Below are 20,092 nucleotides of genomic sequence, written 5' to 3'. Positions count from 1 at the left end.
CGTTCACATTACTCCGGGCCCGGTCGTTCTGCCGGCAATTCGTAGTGACAAAACGCTCGGTAAAAATGCCGGGCTCGGCAAAAATGCCGGACCCGGGATAATGTGAATAGCTTCATATAAATTGTACAGCCACTAGCCCTTCCGGCAGATTTACCGGCGCGGCAGATCTGCCGGTCCGGCGTAGTGGGAACCGGGCCTTATTGTTTCTCAATCTGTGCAATTCTCCCAGTGCCAGTTTGTCATGAGGATTTTTAAACAGCTTCCTTTGGCCGAGATCGCATATAGCGACCCCATCTTAAGATAAAATAAATTAAATGAAAGAAGGAAAAATTAAGGAGCTCCTTTAAAAAGCATGAAATAAAATTAAATTATAAATTTTAAAAAACCCCCGACCCAAAAAAGTACGCAATAATTATGACAAAAGGTTAAAAACGCTAAACCCTATAAAAAACAAAAAAATAACTTTTAACACTACGTAAACTAAATTTTGACGTGTCGGGGGACCGCTTTTTACCTTCATAAATACTTACATAAATCAAATGATACCTACCTAATTACAACATTCGTATTAAAAAAAAACACGTATCTAAAGTAATGAATTAGAGCGGTCCCCCGACACGACAAAATTTAGTTTACGTAGTGTTAAAAGTTATTTTTTTGTTTTTTATAGGGTTTAGCGTTTTTAACCTTTTGTCATAATTATTGCGTACTTTTTTGGGTCGGGGGTTTTTTTGTTGTTATAGCCAGGCTAGGGGCCGCCTTTCAGTTCGAGAGTTTATGTTGTCTATGATTTCTACTCGGACGCCATTGACGATTGAAGTATTACGCTATTGTGTTGTATGTGTACCGAGTACGTAACTTTTTGTTAATTGTAGTTTTGAGAGTTCCAAATTTCTTAAAACCATTCTTGTTTAGGATATATTGTGATATTCGGGTTTCTGTTCTTTTGTGACCATGTCTTCTATGGATATTGATCTGTAACTGTGCCTAATTCGTGAAGTGTTTATACTGTACGTTATTGTGGGACAGCAAGTGAAGTGACGCGATCTCCTTGTATTAGGGCAAAACAAGCTAAAAATACTTTGCTACCGTTCAGCAATTTGGAAATCTATTTTTTCTTCTTATTTGTGATGTTCCCGCATTCCATCAGCGCGGAAGAAGAACAGAAGACGAAACTGATTCCGAGTGTAAATCTGCTACACTCAAAGAGAAAAGGAATATTCATACACCCCTCGGCTATGTACAGAAATAGTGTTCCGTGCTACACTATTATACGTGCACCGCTTTTTACAAGTAATTTGAGTGGGTAAACAAAGAACAACAAAGATAGAGAAAATGAAACTTCTAGAGAGTGGCCGCTTAGAGGCATTGAGCAGAGCTCTCTCGATCTTGAACGGCGACAGTGCCGTCCAGGGCCGTGTGGAAAGCTACAGCTGCAAGATGGCCGGGGCTGAGAAATCTTTCTACAAGCGATTCACAGCTATCGGAGAAACAACTCTTGAGGCATTATCACCACCAGAGAGTGTTATGTACAGGTATATCTGTTTTAAATTAAAATTGTCATAAATGCTACAAAATTATTGATTACCATATTCCATGTCACCATAATCATGTTTTGTAAATTAAATCAAGCATTTTAATTTCAGCCGCAGTTTGTCTGGCGATGAGGAAGGGGTGCTTTGTGATACTATATCTCGTAAAACACTGTTTTACTTGATTGCTACATTGAATGCTGCTTTTCCAGATTATGATTTTTCAATGGCAAAGGTAATAAAATTTTGTGTGGGTATATATTTTTAATACTTAATATTATGTACTTATATATGATGAAATCACCAGATTGATTTAATTCCTAATTAACACCACCACCGCAGCAGATACACTTATCAATATTCATCAGCTTTATGATAACAACCACCTGTACGTCTTAGAGACTAACAAAATAAAAGAATGTAAACAATTTTCATACTTTTTCTGATCTATGAGGGAATGTCTGACCTAAGTTCTTTTTTGAACCTTGAGTCAGAAATAATAACTGGAGTTAATTAGCCCTATTGGAAACTCCCAGAAAACAAATTCATCTCAAACCCAAAGTGTGGATGATCGAGGTTCAGGCCCAGCACCATGGCCGTAGACAGGTTGGGTTAGGCAACATTTCGCCCAAATCTAGCCTGAGAGCGAGATATCCCCTCTTTGGCCACATATTGTGGCTGGATTCACCCAAATTTATTGACTGGGCCAGTTGTCTCCAAGGATAGCTACAGGGAGTCAAGTGGCTTACACAGGTAAATTCAGGGATTATGGAAATTGAGAACATTTAAGTAGCTCAAAATCGTCAAGAGGCATCATTTAGTTAGGCAGATGGAACCATTTATCAAAAATCATTTTTTTTTTTTCAAATTACGATGTCCTAGCAAACTATCTGTTTCATCAAATATGTACTATGTATTGGTACTTCTAAATTTTATAAAAATGCATTCACTAAGTTATGTTGCTAAACGTCGTACGACAATTACCGAACATGGCCGCAAGGGTTCCTCAGAGCCAGGGCACGCCACCATAGTGGCGGTTAGTCCCCTCTTTGAGGAGTGGCTCGGGAGTCACGGCGCCCTTACACGGATGTTTCGGGAGGTACCTGCATCGAATCGGTCTTGAGGAGGCGCCCGGGTGTCACCACTGTGCGGATAGCCCCGAGGAAAGGGTGGACCACACAGTTCAGGAGTGCCCTGCGTGGGAAGGGCCGGGTCCTAGTCGCTTTAGGCGGCGGCGACCTCTCGCGTCCGGGTCTGGTTCAGGCCATGGTCCGGGGCGAGAGGGAATGGGATGCCGTCGCCTCCTTCTGCGAAGCGGTCATGCTCGAGAAGGAGGAGGCGGAACGCCAGAGAGTTCGCACCTCTCATCCCGGCCGCCGCGCTGGACCAGGTAGACACCATGGGCGCCGGGTGTCGCGAGATGACTCCCGGCCACCGTAGGCGTGGGTCTGTGGGCAGTGAGTTCGGGGGGCTCATCGTCCCTCTGTCTACTTAGACGACAGACCCGTGTCGACGGCGCGCGTTGTTCCACGCGCTGCTCAAAGAGATGTCAGCAACCCCAGCGGGGCCCAGTAGGGCCAAGGCCTGCCGGGGCTGCGGGTTGTTCGAAAGAGATACCGCGGCTCTGGTACATAAAAGGCTTATGACGGAACACGACGGCTTTTAGTCAGTAAGAGGAAGCGGGAGGGGTCATTTGATGATTTTTGACGTCGTTAAAAAAAAAGGGTTCCCCAGAGCGAAATGAGTTTCGGTTTCGGCAAAAATTTTGGTCGAAACCGAAACTTGATGTTACATGCGTATCAATGCCGGCAGGCCAATTTGCCAATTTCAATGCCTTAGTAACTCACAGTAAAATAATTTAATTTATACAGAGCAGTGAATTCAGTGCGGAGCCATCACTAAGCTGGGTGCAAGGCGCAGTGGACGCATCTCTGTCAGCAGTGGGCGGGGCGCGCTGGCGCCAGCTCCGGCCGTCGTTGTGGACTGCAGTTGATGAAGAGGTGGTGTTACCCGAGTGCCGCATATACAGCTACAACCCGGACCTTGCTAGCGACCCTTTTGGCGAGCCAGGCTGCCTGTGGGCCTTTAACTACTTCTTCTATAACAGAAGGTTAAAACGGATCGTGTTCTTCACTTGTAGAGCAATGAGGTTGGTATTGTTTAAAATCAATCTCATAAATCTGAATAGTTAAATGTGTATCTCTCATGCTAAAATATACTTTTATCTTCATTTCAGTCCAGTATGTGCTGTTGATTCAGGCGTCGACTTTGCCATGGATGAGGATGATGAATACAACTAATAACAAAAAGATACTTCCATCATTATCTTAAGATGCATTATTGTAATGCACACAAAATTGTTATGGATGAAACTATATGAATTTGTATAGTTTTCCAAAAATATTGATGTTCAAGCAACCAATGTTAAGTATGTATTTTATTTTAGCTTGCATAAATGGTACAGAATATAAGTGTCTGCATATTACTTGTCACAAAAACTTTAATTAGCCATGAACAGAAGCATGATCAGTTTTCTTCTAGGCAATTATGCATTTCTTTTAAAGTAACTGCATTTTATACATCTTTTCATGTAATTAAAGATAGGGTTGGATATTCACGCAAAGAAAATTTCAGTTATGTATCAGTTTCAAATTGGAAGTCATATCAATAGATAAATGAAGATGTTACAGCAATTGTAAAGAAGGCACACAACATGTATTTTTTTTTTGTACCGAGACGATAGCTGTTAGGTCAGCTAAATGGTAAATTGCTTTTATGTTTGCTTTTCAAAGTGAATTGTATGCCAAACCAAAAAGAAATGTTTTTCAATCCCAAAACATTGTGTTCATGCGTTGCGTTTAAGTACTCTGATTTACAAATTACTGTATTAGGTAACTTGACTTTGAATAGACTAATAAATTTGCTTATCTGCTTACACTGATCTGAAGATGTGGGGGTAATGTAGTTTCAGAAGAAATGTCAATCTTTTTGGATCAAAGTGGTATGGAGTGAGCAGATAATGTAATACATATTGTGTAAATTATAATAATAAGGTTATATACCTGGTTTCGATAAGTGTCGAGGATGGATAGTTTTTATTAGGAGGTAGAGCTCACTGTAATTATTATTATTTAATATAATTTCGTTTGTCATTATTACAATTTATTATAAACTAACTCACGAATACCTTAATATTTTTTTGTCACTGTTATCTAAGAAAATAGTCTAAGTAAACCTAGCCTAGCCCAGCCCTGGCTCTGCATTGTTATATTTAAAATTATTGTAAACCTAGTTTCATTAACAGTAATGTACTAAAAACGAATGGTATAAAATGTTAGTAGTTTTTGGGTTATTTCCAAACATACATGCGTGGAAGGCTTTTGTTTTATAATATATTTTTTAAATAGTAAAGAACAATCGCCTTTTTGTTTAATAAATGCAATAAACGAAAATAAACTTTTGAGATGCTGCATTTGACTAGCTTGGAAGCTTATTTAAACGAAAAAAGTAAATAAAGCCACTACACCACTCCTTATATGTTTTGTTGGTACTAAGTGGCGGAATACAGTATGCATAGATTGAAATTCTACCCTAAAGGCTCGAGCAGACCGGATGCGTATGCGTAACCACGTCGTAGTCGCGGGAGACAGGCCACACCGCTTGCGTAACGACGTGCACGTCTACGTTACGCAAGCGGTGTGGCCTGTCTCATACATTACAACTCATGGTTACGCCGTAACTATGCGCGTGACTACGCTTACGTCTACGCATACGCATCCGGTCTGCTGGAGCCTTAATAGTCCTAAAAGTGGCAGGTTAGGAGGTACATATTATTTTTAAGCAAGGTCTAGCGGAAGCTGACCTTAATTAAGTTGTCAAATTCCACTTACTGGAGTCTAACTAAGCCTATAAATAAACGATAATTATGTATGATAATGTGTCATTTTATTTAGAACTAGCTGCCGCCCGAGGTTTCTCCCTTGTCCCTACAAAACTACCCAGTTATTTCACATACATAGGGAGTTTATCACGAAGAGTACACACGGGAAGCGTATAGGCAGAGAACATAACGGTAATACATAAAGGATAATAATATAATGAAATATTCAGAAAGAATACATAAAATAAGACGACTAAGAGACGGCTGGCAGGAGCTGGATGCGAGAAGCCGAAAATCGATCTCAGTGGCGTGCACTTGGAGAGGCCTATATCCAGCAGTGGACTGCGATAGGCTGATGATGATATAAAATAAGAAAAAAGTGTGACGCCGGGTTTCACACCCGTAGAAAGATGAACCGTGTCCTGATAGAAAGTAGCCTATATGTTATTCTGGTATTAAGGTTAACAGTAACAAACATACATCCTTACAAACTTTCGCATCTGTAATTTTACTATCTTCTGCCAGCAGTTTCACTCGCACCCCGTGGGATCTTCTGCACGAACTCGGATATAAAGAAGCCTTATAGCCTTCCTCAATAAATGGGTTATCTAATAAAGGCAATTTTTCAAGTCGGACCAGTACTTACTGACATGAGATTAGCGCATTCAAGCAACATACAAGTAAACTCTTCAACTTCATAACACTAATAAGTATAGATTATTAAATAGGATGGATTCACCTAACTATTTTGGTTTTCCTATTCCAAAATGGCGTGATATATTTTTTTTAGCACTGAAACACGAAGAACAAGATGATAGTCGAAGAAAAGCACTTACTGTCGAATCCGGGAAGGCTTTAAGGGGAAACTGACAGAATAGATAACGCAGTTTGACTATGGCAGTGGGCACCTTTTCATTTTAATAATCCATGATTATCTTTAGCAGACCGTCCTTCTAACAGCCAATAAAAAAAACATTTTTTTTTTTCAGAAAATATAATAAACAATCAAAACATAATAAACTTTTATCGAACTATACAACAGAGAAGCGAGATTTAAAAATAAAAAAGATACCATCGGTACCATCCATTACGCTAAGTAAATGTATGTACAGTGTATATTTACAGCGGGCTAGCGCTTGTCGGGCGGCGCGGGCGCGTCGGGCGGCGCGGCGGGCGCGGGCTCGCGCGTCTTGGCGCGCGGGCGCCAGGCGTCCAGCAGCGCCTCCACGCGCTCCTCCGTGGGCCCCCAGCGCGCGAAGCCCGCCGCGTTCTGCAGCCACACCACCACCGTGCCGCCGCCCCATCTGAAGTACACCTCGTTCCTGTGACATGTCATGTGTTACGTACGCTGTGTTCCAAGTTCACGCCTCCATTTATCGACTGCTCTTGTAAAACAATAAGAGTACTGTTATAATGAATTCTAAATAACCCTAGATGGGTTGGATAATCAACTATTTTTTCTATAGAATTATTTATTTTCCTACTATTACCAAGCCTAGCTACTTGAAGGATAATACAAGCCTAGACTATTAACATAATATGATAACCTCCTTTCTACCTACAGTATGACCGTTAGCACTCGTATTGCGTCCTAGAACGCTTACAGACGTTCAAGTAGATTGAAATTATGACTTCTAACTTGCTAACGGTCCTACGTCTACATAATATAGGTATGTTCTGACTACATATGTATCTCTACATTTACATATACTTACTAATGGAATACAGATTTTAAGCAATCGCATCAGTTATTTAGGTTTAAATGTGAAGCCCTGAAATTAAATGCAAGATTTCTGCTGAATGCTGAGAAATACAATTATACATTATTCTTATCAGACATGTAACAAATAAGCAATGCGATTGTACTAAAACACTGTAATACAAAAGATAGAGGTAATAGTTATCATAACCGTAATACCTACTAGACGGTAGTAATTAAAGTCATGGATTACGTTCTATTGTCTTTGCTTCTTAACCAGTACCGGTTCAATGGTTTTTGTCGGTACTCATTATTATCCACGTACACAAGAAAAACTAAGGATCGACCTGTAATTAAATATAAATCTAACCTGTATTAAGTATGCAGTTTTTGTAATGGATAACATATAAACATCTTTGTGGCAACAATCATTATTAGGTTAATAAATCTGAAAGGAACAATCAATACAGCTGAGGACATTTTAAACTTCCAATTACCGTGCAATTACCGATAGAACGCCATCTACATGTGACTGCGATGACTAATGGCACGGCACTCATGGCCCGTTATTTGCAAGATCTTCAAATAGTTATTTGTCTCGGGTATAGATACTCTAGTAAGTCTAGTAATACACATTAAACATTTTGCAAGGCCAGCAAAAGGCCGTTCAGCTGAACCTAAAGTTTAATAACTGTAACCTACAGTGTGTAAGCTAAATTTAACAACTGTACAACCACGACAACAACTGTACATGCGACATGCCACGCGTAAAAATATTTTATTATTATATTTTAAAGTACATATAATAATATAAATGGTTCGCATAAAGATTAATTAGAAAATCTGACTGTCCGTTCGTCACTGCGGCACAATCGTGACTGTCTGCGTAATGTAAATATGCCTCCATATCTCTTTTCGTTGGAAATTCCAGCTTCTACAGTTCTGTTCTACTGTCTATGCAGTCAGAACTGTCGCTTTCGACGGTTTCGTCCACCGACAACCCGCATGGATAAGGGTCTGATGTAAACACAGGGAGAATGACATATTCTGTAGTTCATTATATTGGCACAGGAGGAAAAAAATTTGGTTCTGTAGGTACCGTAAATCATCGACTCTAAGTACTATCAACGTAGCATTAGCACCTAATGTGCGCTTCCTAACCTATTTATTGATAATAGTGCATAATTACTTTTAAGGCCTCAAGTTCTGACTGGAGCAGGAAATTCAGATATAAAAAGTTTTTGATATTTTACCTAAGATGGCGTGATACTATTAATTTGTGGTAATAGGACCAATACTTCAAAGTCATTTTTGATGTCTTTGTCTTACTCAGAAAGTTCTTTTAATTTTTACATAACTCGATAACAATTTTAATGAAAATAATATTTGAATTAACCGCTACCAGTCGCCACATTCATCTCAAATAGATACCGTTTTGTGTATGATATTCCTGTTGTGATTAAGCAAATTTGGCACTTACTTAGTAAGAACATGTTGAAATCCGTGGCGGTACTCGTGCTCAAATGCTGGAATTACAACCTGAAAACAGTAAAAAAAATATTGTATCTTACAATTACGTGAGTTCATATACTTGTTTGAGCTCCACCTATCTCGGAGATCAAGTTTACGTAGCTGTATTACCTGCGTCTGAACAACTTCTAATACACATGTAAAAAGTAGACTATCTCCTATGGTAAGGCACTATTAATTACTATGTGTAATTCAAATCGACGTAGCCGTGTTTACGTGAAAGCGTAACAAACAAACTTACTTCTGCATTATGAAATTTAGGTACGGACGCCGTCAGATCAACCTACCTACCCGAATCTGTGAATTTTTCCAATCGAACATTAACCTTCCACTATTGCGATAAGGTTCAAAATCTATTGGAGAAAATTTACAGATTGGGGTAGGTTGATATGCTGACGTCCGTACATATAGGTATGTAGTTAAGAAATTGAAAGTTGGATGGAACTAGAATCTAACTTATTTATATTTTTGACGTTCATAAGTGCTTGTGAAATGATTTGGCTTTGTTTAATCACCTGTTTTCTCTTAAAATGGCTGGCTTGTAACTTGTGCAGCGCGTGCGTCTGGCGGTCGGGCCACTCGGGCAGGATGACGACGAAGCTGAGCGGCTCGGCCGAGTCCTGCAGCAGCCGCTCCATGTGGCGCAGCGCCGCCTCCAGCAGCTCCTCGCAGTACGGCGGGTGGGCCACCATCGACCCCGATACGGGGCGTAGCTCTAGGAATGGCCTGAACAAAAATGCACGTTGAGAAAGAATTACCTATGACCAGCAATAAAACATGAAAAATACAAATAACGAATTCAAACGTAAAAGTTTACAAAGCGCACATAATAGGCTAGTTTCCTAAAAAATAATAATTAGTCCGTCTTGTAGATTGTCCAAAATTAAGCGATACGTATTTTTTCTTTTTTAAATTGGATCAGAACTTGTTAAGATATAGCGTGTTAAAGTTGAGTGTGACGTCACAAGTTGCTACAATTTTCAGGACACTGTGACGTAAAAGGCCCCCACTCCTAATTTGTGAAGTGTATTATCTTTGTCATTTTATGTTTAATTAAAAAAAGAAAAAATACGTATCCAATATTTTTTGATTATCTAAAAAGCGGACTAAATATTATTTCATTATTTCGACCCTGGACACTACCCTACCATTGCTATTCTAAAATACTACTAACATAGAAATACTTTCTCCACTTTCTTTCGTGGGAAATGTAATTTCTGAGATTCTGAGATAGTATTTAACTAAACAAACTCATTCTAGTTTTTTTTTTGCGCAGGAATCATTTGCATCAGCAGGCATCGGGAGGGGTATGGCCTTATTACTCGAGGTCAGAAGAGAATAGCTAGCAAGCTATCATTGAATTTGGTGAGAAATATACCTTTAGATTAGATTATAGTGATAGATAGATAGTCATCCAGATAATAAGCACGCTCACCCTCGAGATCCGAAATACGAGTCAGTATCAGCGAATGCTGAGCAATATTGTCTGAAATAACAGTCGAGTGGACTCGCGAAGCACTCGAAGGTGACGCCGAAGCACCGGTGCAGGCACTCGAGCACGGGCACGGGCAGCGACATCTGCGTGAGCTGCGCCTCGCCGCCCGCGCCCACCCACGCCGCGTAGCGCCGCAGCAAGCACCACACGCGCGACAAGAACTGCTCGAACTTCTTGTCGTCAAAGCAGCTGTAGCGGTATAAGCACTCCTGCGGATAACCAACATTCAGTTTCAGTTTTGCATCCCATGAGGGGCCTACTCCTTGCGACTCACTACTAACGAATATTAACAAGGAACTTCATTTACATAACTTAAAAAGTTACAATTTTATTCGTCGCAAAATTAACTCCATGCCGTATCGCATGCCGCCATACCGCCTCTGGTAGTATAATTATTTATTGGCACACCAACAGCAATACAAACAATAAAATAAAAAATCTGGTTTGCTATGTAGTGTAACAGTAGCAGTATTATTTGATTTTGGCGGATTTAACAAAATATAAGCAAAATTCTTACCAATTTCTGTAAATACACAGCATTGAGCACTTGTGTTTCACCGAGATATCGTAATAAAGTCTGATCGCGGTCGAGGAAATGTTCTACCAGCGGCGGTCGCGGCGCCGGCACTGCAAACTGTACGGGGTAACACCACACTTTACGCAGCGCCGCCTGCTGTAGTGGTGCCTGCAGTTCCTAAGAACAAAGTACCATTACATTTAAAGACATTTTAGAAAAACTTTTTTAAAAACCAAACAAAATACATAATTAAGAACATTGTTGAAAAAAAATGGCAAAAAGTTTAAAAAATACTGTACTTGTATTCCATTTTCTTTAAGGAGACCACTATGTTTTTCCCTGATTTTTCTGGCATATTCAGCAGACAAGTGATAGATTTTCAGACAGATTCCTTCCACTGATGCCTTCACAGTCTCAGCGAGGTGTGGTTGGCATTGTCTCTGGAATTAACACAAACACAATTTTGAAGCAATATCTTTAATATTGACAATTATACAGAGTTGTTACTAATTAGCAGCTTAAATAGGAAGCTTAAAGCATGTAAATCTTTTTAAAATAATGCACGATTATTTTTTTGACAAAGGACCCTTTGTCAATAGAGAGGCTATTATGAATTTTGTTTTGTGATTTGTCTCTGTACTTTTTTACTGTTTGTAGTTTTTATTTATTACTTAGTTCAAACAATAGTCTTAGAATATCTACCTCTACTAAAGTGCATGTAATGAACAGTCTGAACAGACTGAATTTCAAAAATAAAAAAACCATAACACTGAATAAAATGTAGGCCATGTCATCTGGACATAGGGTAGTCACCGAAAGTGCAAGAATTTTGCATATTGGTTCAGCCTTTAGGGAATAAACAAACAGAAAATTGTTTGAATCTATAATGTTGACATAAATATATAAATTATATATAAGTGGCTCACCCTTAAGTGTGCAAGTCTATCCTGAAAATCATCATATGTTGCCCCTACAGTTCTCCGCAACCATTGGAAAGTATCCTCAGCGTTCCATTTTACAACCTTACGACTTTCAGGTGATGCATTTCTAGATTCAATCATTTTTTTAGCTGCTTCTGCATACCTAGACAATTGTTTTCTTGCATCACCAGTAAACTTTGGATGTGTCAGCTTTATTGGAATGTCATTCATGATTTCTTCATACATAGAATGTGATATTTCTGGAAAACAATGACTGGGTAGAAGTGGATCAGAACCACCCTGATCATTTACTTTCCTTTCCATCAACCATCTATTAAATGAGTCTTTTGGGGCATCTATGCCTTCCCTTGTGTGACAAAGCTCTTGATAGCACTGTCTTAATTTATTAGCCAAAGTAAATCTAAATCCTTCTATTTCTGGATGGGGATGTGGACATATAGTTGGAGGTCTCTCATATATTACAACATTAGTTGGTACTTCTATATCCCATGGGCCAGCCAGTACAAATTTCTTTGGTGGAGGTCCATTATCTTCAGATGGACGACGTTTGTTGGTACCGGGAGTCATATTACCCGCATTTGATGGCCCAGTGTGACAAATACCCAATGGATCTGTTATAGGGTCAAAATCTCGCTTAACAGCAGGTAACTCCCACATTGACTCACCGGACAACTTGTTCCAAAAGTATGGCCGGTTCTCTCTTTTGGACCAGTACTTCCGCCAACCCTGCTGCAGCAAATCTGGATGCAATTCAGCAGCCAAGTGAGGAGCCAACGGTACTGGCGCTCCGGGAGTCTGAGGAGTCTCGCCACTTCCACTTGGGGAAGACTGCAGTTCTGGTGAGGAATCACTCTGAGTTGTATTACTCTCCCACGTCGAGCTTCCAGCGACCACTTTGTCCCGAACATCATTCATATTTGCTGTTTACTTGCAAAACTTCTGAATAAAGTCGGGAAATTCCTTAAGCCTTCTAAAATTCTAATATTTCACTTAAACATTCAATGTTTACGCTTATAAGGTTCCAATAAGTATAATATTTTTTTATTTAGTAACACAATATTGATAGCACCAGTTAAAGATCGTAGAAAAATACGATTTATTGAAAAAGTCCACTTGATAACACATATTAAAAATAGTATAAAATAAATTAATTTCAAATAAACAAAATCTTATAAGCAAAACTAAGAAAACACCGCGTCGTATGATAAAGAACAGTAGCGTTAGCGTAACTCCCCAAGCGCCGCCATCACAAAATGACAACTGGTGTGTCAAACATTTCAGACAAATAAGTATAGAGCAGCCTCCACACTGCTCGCGAAATTCCTAATGGTAATTACTGGGAAAGTTAATGAGAGCCAATGAGAAGCGGGTATAGTAAGGCGATGAGGTAAGTCGAAGAAATCTTCCATAATAACTAACTAACTTTGCAAGTAGTGTAGAGAGCAGATAAGTATGTGTAGCAAGTTAGTGTGGATGCTGCTTTAGCAATTCTATTAGGTGCTCCCTAGACGGTCAATATTGCGCAGTCTGGAGACTACCTTACAATATAAAAAGTTATTATGAAGCCTAGAAACACTGCTTTAAAAGTTATGTATATGTTATGGACCATGTGATTAATTCGGGCATTATTTATAATGCCCGAGCATTATGCATAATGTCTAGCTTTATCGGGCCGAGTGATTAATAACTATCTTAACTTCATTATTTATCACATTGTACGGGCATTATTATATTGCTACATGATAGTTGGGCAATTTGATAATAAAGCTATATTTTATGCGGTGCGAGGGTGGCAGTTGTTCTAATAAATAAATCCTGTTACTTGCTACATATTTTATGATTATTGTTTTAAATTATATGTTCTATTTTAATGGAAAATTACAAGTCTAGCCACAAAATTATTAATTGGGCAATGAGGGTTTTTGAAATTTTTTCTGCCACCGGGTGGCGCCACGTATGCGTCTGGTCCAAACAGCTGTCAAATAGTATGGAATTGTAGGTGCCGAACTTATTGTTCATTGAAATTCTGTTGTATTGGAAGTGTTATTGATTTTATTATGGACTACGGTCAGAATAAGGTTTCCGAACTAAAAATTGAGCTAAGAGAGAGGGTGCAAAAGTCACTGGTACTAAGGAAAAGCTTGTTGAAAAATTTGTTAACACAATATGATTTAGTTTTTTTTATTTACTCAACCGCAATAGTAAAACAATAATGCAGTGCTTTAATTATAAAATAAAAAAAACACTAAAATCGTTCACTATTCATAGTAAAGATAAGCACTTTGACAGTTACCTGGACCTGACGACTCGGTGCTGACACCTGGTGGACGCCATTTTAGAAAACCCTCATTGTCATCTGATTTACTTACTCGGCATCGTTTTTCTTGATCTCATTTTTCTTGGCTCGTTTTTTTATGGTCGAATTTAATTTGGATTCAAAACATTGTATTAAAAATTGAACTTAGTGACGAAAACGAATCGCTGCAAAACCGACTCCACGTAGTCTTGTCTGCCCTACCCCTAGAGTGCAATTCAAAACCGCGTAGGCGCGGAGGGGCGAGGCGGCCTGCGAGGTGAGGCGCGTTAGTTGGAACGCTCGGCCCCGCGGCTGAGGCTGGCCGGCTCTGCCGGCCAGCAAGCCGAAGCTGCGGTGGTGTGCGTGAAAACCATTTGCGACGATAAGCTCGCATGGGACCGCCGGAGCCGTGACAGAAGCGATGCTTGCTGCATGTTGCATGCTTACTTCCATGCTGGGTCAATTAATATGGGATGTGTTATGTTAAAAAAATGAAATTAAATATGTTTGTATTACTTTGCCCAAAAGGTCACGGGCAATATGTATAGTGCCCGGTCAATTTGATTATTTGAATAATTATTATCAAATTGCACTCTCATATTGGGCATTTTTCATAATGACCGGGCATTATGTATACTGCCCAATTTATCACTTGGTCCATAACATATACATGGAGTCAGTAAACAGTGGCGTATTCAATAAATAAGGGACGTCAGTAAGCAACTTTGTACTCATGATAAGGATAGTCTATATACATAGGTATAGGTAATATCCTTGTAATATCCTAATGAGAAAATAGATTGAGTGGTAGAGCAAGGAAGGTTGTCATGGAAACACTTCAAGTAAAAAATTCTTGGTGGTCACTGATCACAAAAACTATCACATCACCTCCTTCTGGCAAAGTGACCGACTGCTGTCTAGAATGCACTTAATAGGTCTGTCTATCCTTGGCTATGGACTATATATGTCGTATCCGGTTGTCGCTGGGTGCTATCTCTGTCAGCATCTGTCAGTCAGTCAGCTAGCTGTCATTTTGTTTGTTAATTGATCGAAATGTTGAAATGCGGGGTCGCTAAAATTGTGCTCTTGTGTTCAAAAGAATGCCTGAATCACAGTCGCTACTAGCTGGAGATTGGAGATTTCCCATACATATCATTGCGACTCGATGCAGCTCGAGTCTCTTGGCTTGAGCCTCCACTCTTATCATGTCATTCTTTACCTTATTATCTCGCAGCTCGTCCCTTGATTGAGAATATATTTCTAGTATAATGTGAAATATTTATTTATGAAGAAAAAGCAGGAACTTAAAATAAGCTAATAATAATGACGCAACCAATAGAACTCGAGTGTTCATATGATGCAGAAATACCAAAACATGATTACAGCGATTGGAGTATTGATAAAGCCAAATTTCAGCAAAGCAGTTTAGATTTCGAAGATTTTTTCACCAATTTCATGTTAAGAAATCAACCCTGTATTATTCATAATGTAACTGAAAGCTGGAAATGTGCTAGAGAATGGGTTAATGGTGACCAGATTAATTATGACTATATGAATAATGAATATGGAGACTTGATCGCTCCTGTTGCTGATTGTAATGATATAATGTTTAATTCTCAATGCAAATCTGATATGAACATACAGCAGTACATAGAATATTTGAAAAATCCTGCAGATTGCAGGTTGTTGTACCTGAAAGATTGGCACCTAAGAAGAAGTAGACCTGAAGATAATTTTTATGAAGTGCCGCAGTATTTTATATTGGATTGGTTAAATGAATTTGCCAAAGATAATAACGAAGATGATTTCATGTTTGTGTACATAGGACCTAAAGGCTCATGGTAAGATGTTACAAAAATAATATCCACCTCTTACTCATAGGTGTCTGACTGAATGTAGCAATATCACTTTGTTTCTTGCCTTGTGTGGTGAGGCAGCATAAGCTTTTCACTGTCAGGGAGAATTGTGCGAGTAGCTGCACAGAAACCACTTACGGGGTTCTATACTAATATAATAAAGAGGATTTTTTTTGTTTGTCTGTACCTTAACCCCCTTACTTATAAAAATCTCTAATCACCCTCTAAGCAACATTTTAACTACTTAAGGCATTAAGTAGTGATTAAATGTTAGTTAATAATTTTATAAGTAAGAATTTTCTTAAACAGCCCTTAAGTATTACTTATTATTTAATTCACGTTTATAAGTAAGGCTGTAAGACTGGAAGTACTGAACCAATTTTAAGTTACACTATTTCCAAGTAACAGGCTATATCTAATGCCAGTAGGAAGAAGTTCCCCCATGACACTGGTGGAACCACAGGATCACAGTTGGAAATTAAAGTTGGTCTATATCTATCTGTACATATAGGACCTTAATAAATAAACCAGAAAATTATTACTTACTATATAGCTGATCCTGCGAACTTTGTATCGTTCAAACCTTCCCTGGATTTCTACAAACATTTTAAAACCAAAATCAGCTCAATGGGCCCAGCCGTTCTCGAGTTTTAATCAAACTTACGAACAACAATTAATTTTTATTTATATAGATTAGTAAAGCATGCTAATAACTAGAATGAGGACTTTTTTTTTTTATAGGACACCACTGCATGAAGATGTCTATTGTTCATATAGCTGGTCAGTCAATATTCTTGGAAGAAAAAAATGGATTTTGTTTCCACCTGATGAAGAAGAAAAATTAAAAGATAAGTTTGGTAACTTGCCTTTACTATTTGATCCAGAAAAATATCACAATGTTAAGTACTTTGAAATTGTTCAAGAAAAAGGAGATGCTCTATTTGTTCCATCTGGATGGCATCATCAAGTTTTTAATGAAAAACAAACAATTTCCATTAATCACAATTGGATAAATGCTTGTAACATAGATATAGTATGGAAAGCATTAGAAAAATCATTGTTAATGGTAGAGCATCAAATAAAAGATTGTGAAAATTCACCAGAATATCCAGAAGAATGTCAGATGATACTAAAATCGCACTTTGGCATGGATTTTGTGTCATTTGTGACATTTTTGTGTTCTATAGCCAAAAAAAGATTATCACAATTACATGGGAATCCACGAGTCATCTGTAACAAATACTCGCTAGGAATAAGTATAATAAAATTTGATTTAAAAAATATATTAAAAGTGATGGACTTAATAAATGTACATCCAGTATTCCTTAATAATAGAATATTATGTTCCAAGGAACTAGAATTTTTACAATTAAGAAAGGAGATAAAAACCCTTTTCCCATAAATAAATTATAAACATAACTATAAATTGGATTTTATGATTGCATACACATGCCCATTTTGAAGAAGATTTTCAATGTCAAGTTTGCTATATCCTAACTCATTTAATATTTCTATTGTATGGTGGCCTGGCTTTGGCAAAGGCTTGTGAGCACTAGATATTCCTGGTGTGCGGGACATTCTAGGAGCTGGTTCTGGTACCACCATATCATTTGAATCTCTATGAAAAGAAGAATCAGATACCCAATATTTGTGTTTATCAACTGTATCTATGTCTAACACAGGAGTGACACATGCATCAATATCTTTAAAGATCTCGCACCATTCTTCTTGGGTCTTTTGCAAAAATATTTCTTGAAATTTATTTTTACAGTGTTCATTATTACCCACTTGATCAAATTCTTCTTCAGGTAGCTGCAACCCTTTTAAAAAATTTGAATAAAATTGTGGTTCTAGTGCTCCAACTGCCATAAACTTGCCATCTTTAGTTCTATATGTTTGATAACAAGCAAATCCACCATCCAAGGGGTTTGTACCGGGTTCACCAGACCAGATCGGCAACTGCCTTGATTTAAAAAGCCATTTTCCTACGTATGCTGCTCCTTCCGTCATGCTTGTGTCTATTATTTGTCCTTGCCCTGATTTTGTTCGCTCAAACAAGGCCATCACTATACCCAAAGCGCACAGTACTCCACCTCCAGCAAAGTCACTGAGGAGGTTAAGGGGTGGTGTTGGCGGTTCTCGCTTTTTGCTAAGCAATGAAAGGATACCAGACATAGCAACGTAATTAATATCATGCCCAGCGCTATTCTTATAAAATCCGTTTTGACCGTATCCAGATAATCTAGCATAGATTAGACGGGAGTTTTCTTTCATTACAAGTTCAGGTCCCAGTCCTAATTTTTCCATGACGCCTGGTCGAAAGGTATCCAGAAGAACATCTGAAGTAGCACAAAGCTTTTTTAATACATTGACACCTTCTTCGGTTTTTAAATTCAACGATATCATTCTTTTTCCGTTCGACATAACATCGAAAGGGCTTGGATTCATCTGGAAATAAAAATACAGTTGAATATTCCAACCAACATGATTTTTAGGGTTCCTTGCACATAGGGCAGCCATCCGTCCGGGTTTCCCCGGATTTGTCCTCGTTTGAAGGCCGTCCGGGGGCCGTCCGGGCGGAGTTTCAAGAAGTGTCCGGGGAAAACCCGGACACTTCATTGTAAGGAAGCACCTCATTGAATTTAAGTATATGTTAAAGTAAATGGATTACAAATTAGGTATTATTTTGTTTCAAAAAATCGTGCTCGTTCGGGGAAAAATGCGATTTACGCCAAATGTCCGGGTTTTTAAATGTTTGTCGGGGTTTGGCGAAAATCGAGATGGCAGCCCTACTTGCACACAACAAAAAACGGAACGCTATAGGGCTTATTACATTTGACTAAATTCAGTCGTCTAAATAGGTTTGTCTAATTAGGTTTCTAAATGATTTAATGAAAATTACCTTCCTAAATGCGATTACATTTGACTGAATTTAGTGACTGAATCATTTAGACGACTGAATTTAGTCAAATGTAATAAGCCCTTATACTAAAAGTTCGCTGTCCGTTACGCGAGTGAAACCGCGGGAAGCGGGTACCTAACTATATATCTAGCTACTGAATTTAAAAAAATATATTCGCAGGTACATTCTTTGCTAATTTCATGGTTTCCTATGAATAATATTAGGTACCTACTTTCCAGTATTACATTGGAATATCTGGAACGTACGTACCTACCTACCTTTATACCGTATACTAACCTTTTGAACCACGGTTACGCTTGCACCGAAATCTGCTAAAATTGTTCCACATAATGGGCCTGGGGCTAATCCCATCATCTCAACGACTCTGATACCTTTAAGTGCCATTTATCCTTTTAATTTGACCTGAAACAACAATTTATGTGCGTAATGTATGTAGCTATAAGTATAATAGGTACACCTGTCTTCGCCAGCTTCGGGAGCAACCAAAAGAGGCCTATAAAAGCACTCCGCGGAGTTCCGCGATAAATGGTATAAATATCTAGGAGAGATTCCTTCGGTGTGAGGTATGTGATGCGCAGCAGGTATGACTCAAGAACTACCCAAATGTTTTTACCCGTCTAATCGCTGTAGCACACCGATTTCTTAGCCTTTTTGTTGAAATTATTAAATAAGGGTGTATAGTAAGCAAGTTGTGGGAATTCCGAACCCAAACCATGGAAATCAACCGAATTTCATCTCAATCAGTCAGCCAAATAAGAATAAAGTTTGAAAATTTTGCAAATGACCTATCAAGTGAGGATGGGGAGGCTTAGAAGATGGGGGCACGCAGCTGTTCGCAATAAACCAGTAGGTGTAGGTATACATAGTATCCGGACGGATATGTTTAAAATAAAATTACTCAATTCTTTATCACTGGTTTAGTTAATTAGTCCCGTTTTTTTTCTTATTAGGAAATTATTACCAGTCAGGCAGGTAAAGTGCAAGCCACAGCCACGTCTTGTTTCAAACTAAAAAAAAATGCAAGGGTAGGTACGGCTCGAATTGAGAACCTCTTTCTTTTTGGAAGTCGGTTAAGAAAATAGATCATGATTGATGTCACAAACATGGTAATAAACACAACCTATTTACACGTGAAGATTAATAAACATTTCAATAAATAAGGACTTACCGCCAAACTTTATTTACATAAATAGCTACACTATTTCTCTTGCTGCTGTTATCGTAGCTCGCTTGGGTTAAAGTCGAGTCGAAAGAGTAAGTATATCAAGTCAAGTTTATAAATATTTATGTTGATGTAGCAGTGTCTGTGGTGTTAGTGGTGTTGCCAAAAAGGATCCAGTTTGTGTTTCAGTTTTTAGGTAGATGTACCTAGATATCTGCTTAATTCTGACTAATATAATAAAAACAATACGGTCTTGACTTT

The 20,092-nt window shown here is 38.6% G+C and overlaps 4 protein-coding genes across 6 annotated transcripts; 2 read left to right on the top strand and 2 right to left on the bottom strand.

Annotated features, from left to right (window-relative positions):
- Nucleotides 1-785: 785 nt before the first annotated feature.
- LOC110376942 (repressor of RNA polymerase III transcription MAF1 homolog) lies at nucleotides 786-5,143 on the top strand. The gene is made up of 4 exons (XM_021335597.3): nucleotides 786-1,535; nucleotides 1,647-1,767; nucleotides 3,404-3,681; nucleotides 3,769-5,143. The coding sequence occupies exons 1-4, from the start codon at nucleotides 1,336-1,338 to the stop codon at nucleotides 3,830-3,832; spliced, it is 663 nt and encodes a 220-aa protein (XP_021191272.1). The 5' UTR covers nucleotides 786-1,335; the 3' UTR covers nucleotides 3,833-5,143.
- Nucleotides 5,144-6,399: 1,256 nt separating this feature from the next.
- Nucleotides 6,400-12,866, bottom strand: LOC110376951 (mRNA (2'-O-methyladenosine-N(6)-)-methyltransferase). Of its 3 annotated transcripts, none has more exons than XM_021335611.3 (7): nucleotides 11,580-12,866; nucleotides 10,953-11,093; nucleotides 10,654-10,830; nucleotides 10,077-10,345; nucleotides 9,157-9,367; nucleotides 8,592-8,650; nucleotides 6,400-6,716 (listed from the first exon to the last, which is right to left on the bottom strand). In XM_021335611.3, exons 1-7 carry the CDS (start codon nucleotides 12,507-12,509, stop codon nucleotides 6,542-6,544), a joined length of 1,962 nt encoding a protein of 653 aa, XP_021191286.2. In that variant the 5' UTR covers nucleotides 12,510-12,866; the 3' UTR covers nucleotides 6,400-6,541. The 3 variants fall into 3 exon arrangements, with proteins under 3 accessions (XP_021191286.2, XP_021191285.2, XP_021191287.1); XM_021335610.3 differs by having other exon boundaries at nucleotides 6,401-6,734; XM_021335612.3 differs by lacking the exon at nucleotides 6,400-6,716 and adding an exon at nucleotides 6,742-7,458 and having other exon boundaries at nucleotides 11,580-12,865.
- Nucleotides 12,867-14,900: 2,034 nt separating this feature from the next.
- On the top strand, nucleotides 14,901-17,172 carry LOC110376938 (2-oxoglutarate and iron-dependent oxygenase JMJD4). Its single transcript, XM_021335592.3, has 2 exons — nucleotides 14,901-15,731; nucleotides 16,488-17,172. The coding sequence occupies exons 1-2, from the start codon at nucleotides 15,214-15,216 to the stop codon at nucleotides 17,146-17,148; spliced, it is 1,179 nt and encodes a 392-aa protein (XP_021191267.3). The 5' UTR covers nucleotides 14,901-15,213; the 3' UTR covers nucleotides 17,149-17,172.
- LOC110376939 (alpha-methylacyl-CoA racemase) lies at nucleotides 17,014-19,989 on the bottom strand. The gene is made up of 3 exons (XM_021335593.3): nucleotides 19,838-19,989; nucleotides 18,946-19,071; nucleotides 17,014-18,194 (listed from the first exon to the last, which is right to left on the bottom strand). The coding sequence occupies exons 2-3, from the start codon at nucleotides 19,051-19,053 to the stop codon at nucleotides 17,166-17,168; spliced, it is 1,137 nt and encodes a 378-aa protein (XP_021191268.3). The 5' UTR covers nucleotides 19,054-19,071; nucleotides 19,838-19,989; the 3' UTR covers nucleotides 17,014-17,165.
- Between the last annotated feature and the right edge of the window lie 103 nt (nucleotides 19,990-20,092).

The sequence above is a fragment of the Helicoverpa armigera genome, chromosome 6 (assembly GCF_030705265.1).
Source record: "Helicoverpa armigera isolate CAAS_96S chromosome 6, ASM3070526v1, whole genome shotgun sequence".
In the NCBI taxonomy this organism is placed as follows: Eukaryota; Metazoa; Arthropoda; class Insecta; order Lepidoptera; family Noctuidae; genus Helicoverpa; species Helicoverpa armigera.
Note: the sequence above shows the minus strand (reverse complement) of the source record. Positions and strands in the feature narration are given on the sequence as shown.

Coding starts and splice junctions, on each gene's coding strand:
- LOC110376942 (XM_021335597.3), top strand. CDS start 1,336: ATGAAACTTCTAGAGAGTGGCCGCTTAGAGGCATTGAGCAGAGCTCTC. Junction 1,536..1,646: donor CCAGAGAGTGTTATGTACAG/GTATATCTGTTT, acceptor TTTTAATTTCAG/CCGCAGTTTGTCTGGCGATG. Junction 3,682..3,768: donor TTCACTTGTAGAGCAATGAG/GTTGGTATTGTT, acceptor TCTTCATTTCAG/TCCAGTATGTGCTGTTGATT.
- LOC110376939 (XM_021335593.3), bottom strand. CDS start 19,053: ATGGCACTTAAAGGTATCAGAGTCGTTGAGATGATGGGATTAGCCCCA. Junction 18,195..18,945: donor GCGTAACCGTGGTTCAAAAG/GTTAGTATACGG, acceptor TTTTATTTCCAG/ATGAATCCAAGCCCTTTCGA.
- LOC110376951 (XM_021335610.3), bottom strand. CDS start 12,509: ATGAATGATGTTCGGGACAAAGTGGTCGCTGGAAGCTCGACGTGGGAG. Junction 11,094..11,579: donor ATAGACTTGCACACTTAAGG/GTGAGCCACTTA, acceptor TGTTAATTCCAG/AGACAATGCCAACCACACCT. Junction 8,651..9,156: donor GCCATTTTAAGAGAAAACAG/GTGATTAAACAA, acceptor TACTGTTTTCAG/GTTGTAATTCCAGCATTTGA.
- LOC110376938 (XM_021335592.3), top strand. CDS start 15,214: ATGACGCAACCAATAGAACTCGAGTGTTCATATGATGCAGAAATACCA. Junction 15,732..16,487: donor ATAGGACCTAAAGGCTCATG/GTAAGATGTTAC, acceptor TTTTTTTTATAG/GACACCACTGCATGAAGATG.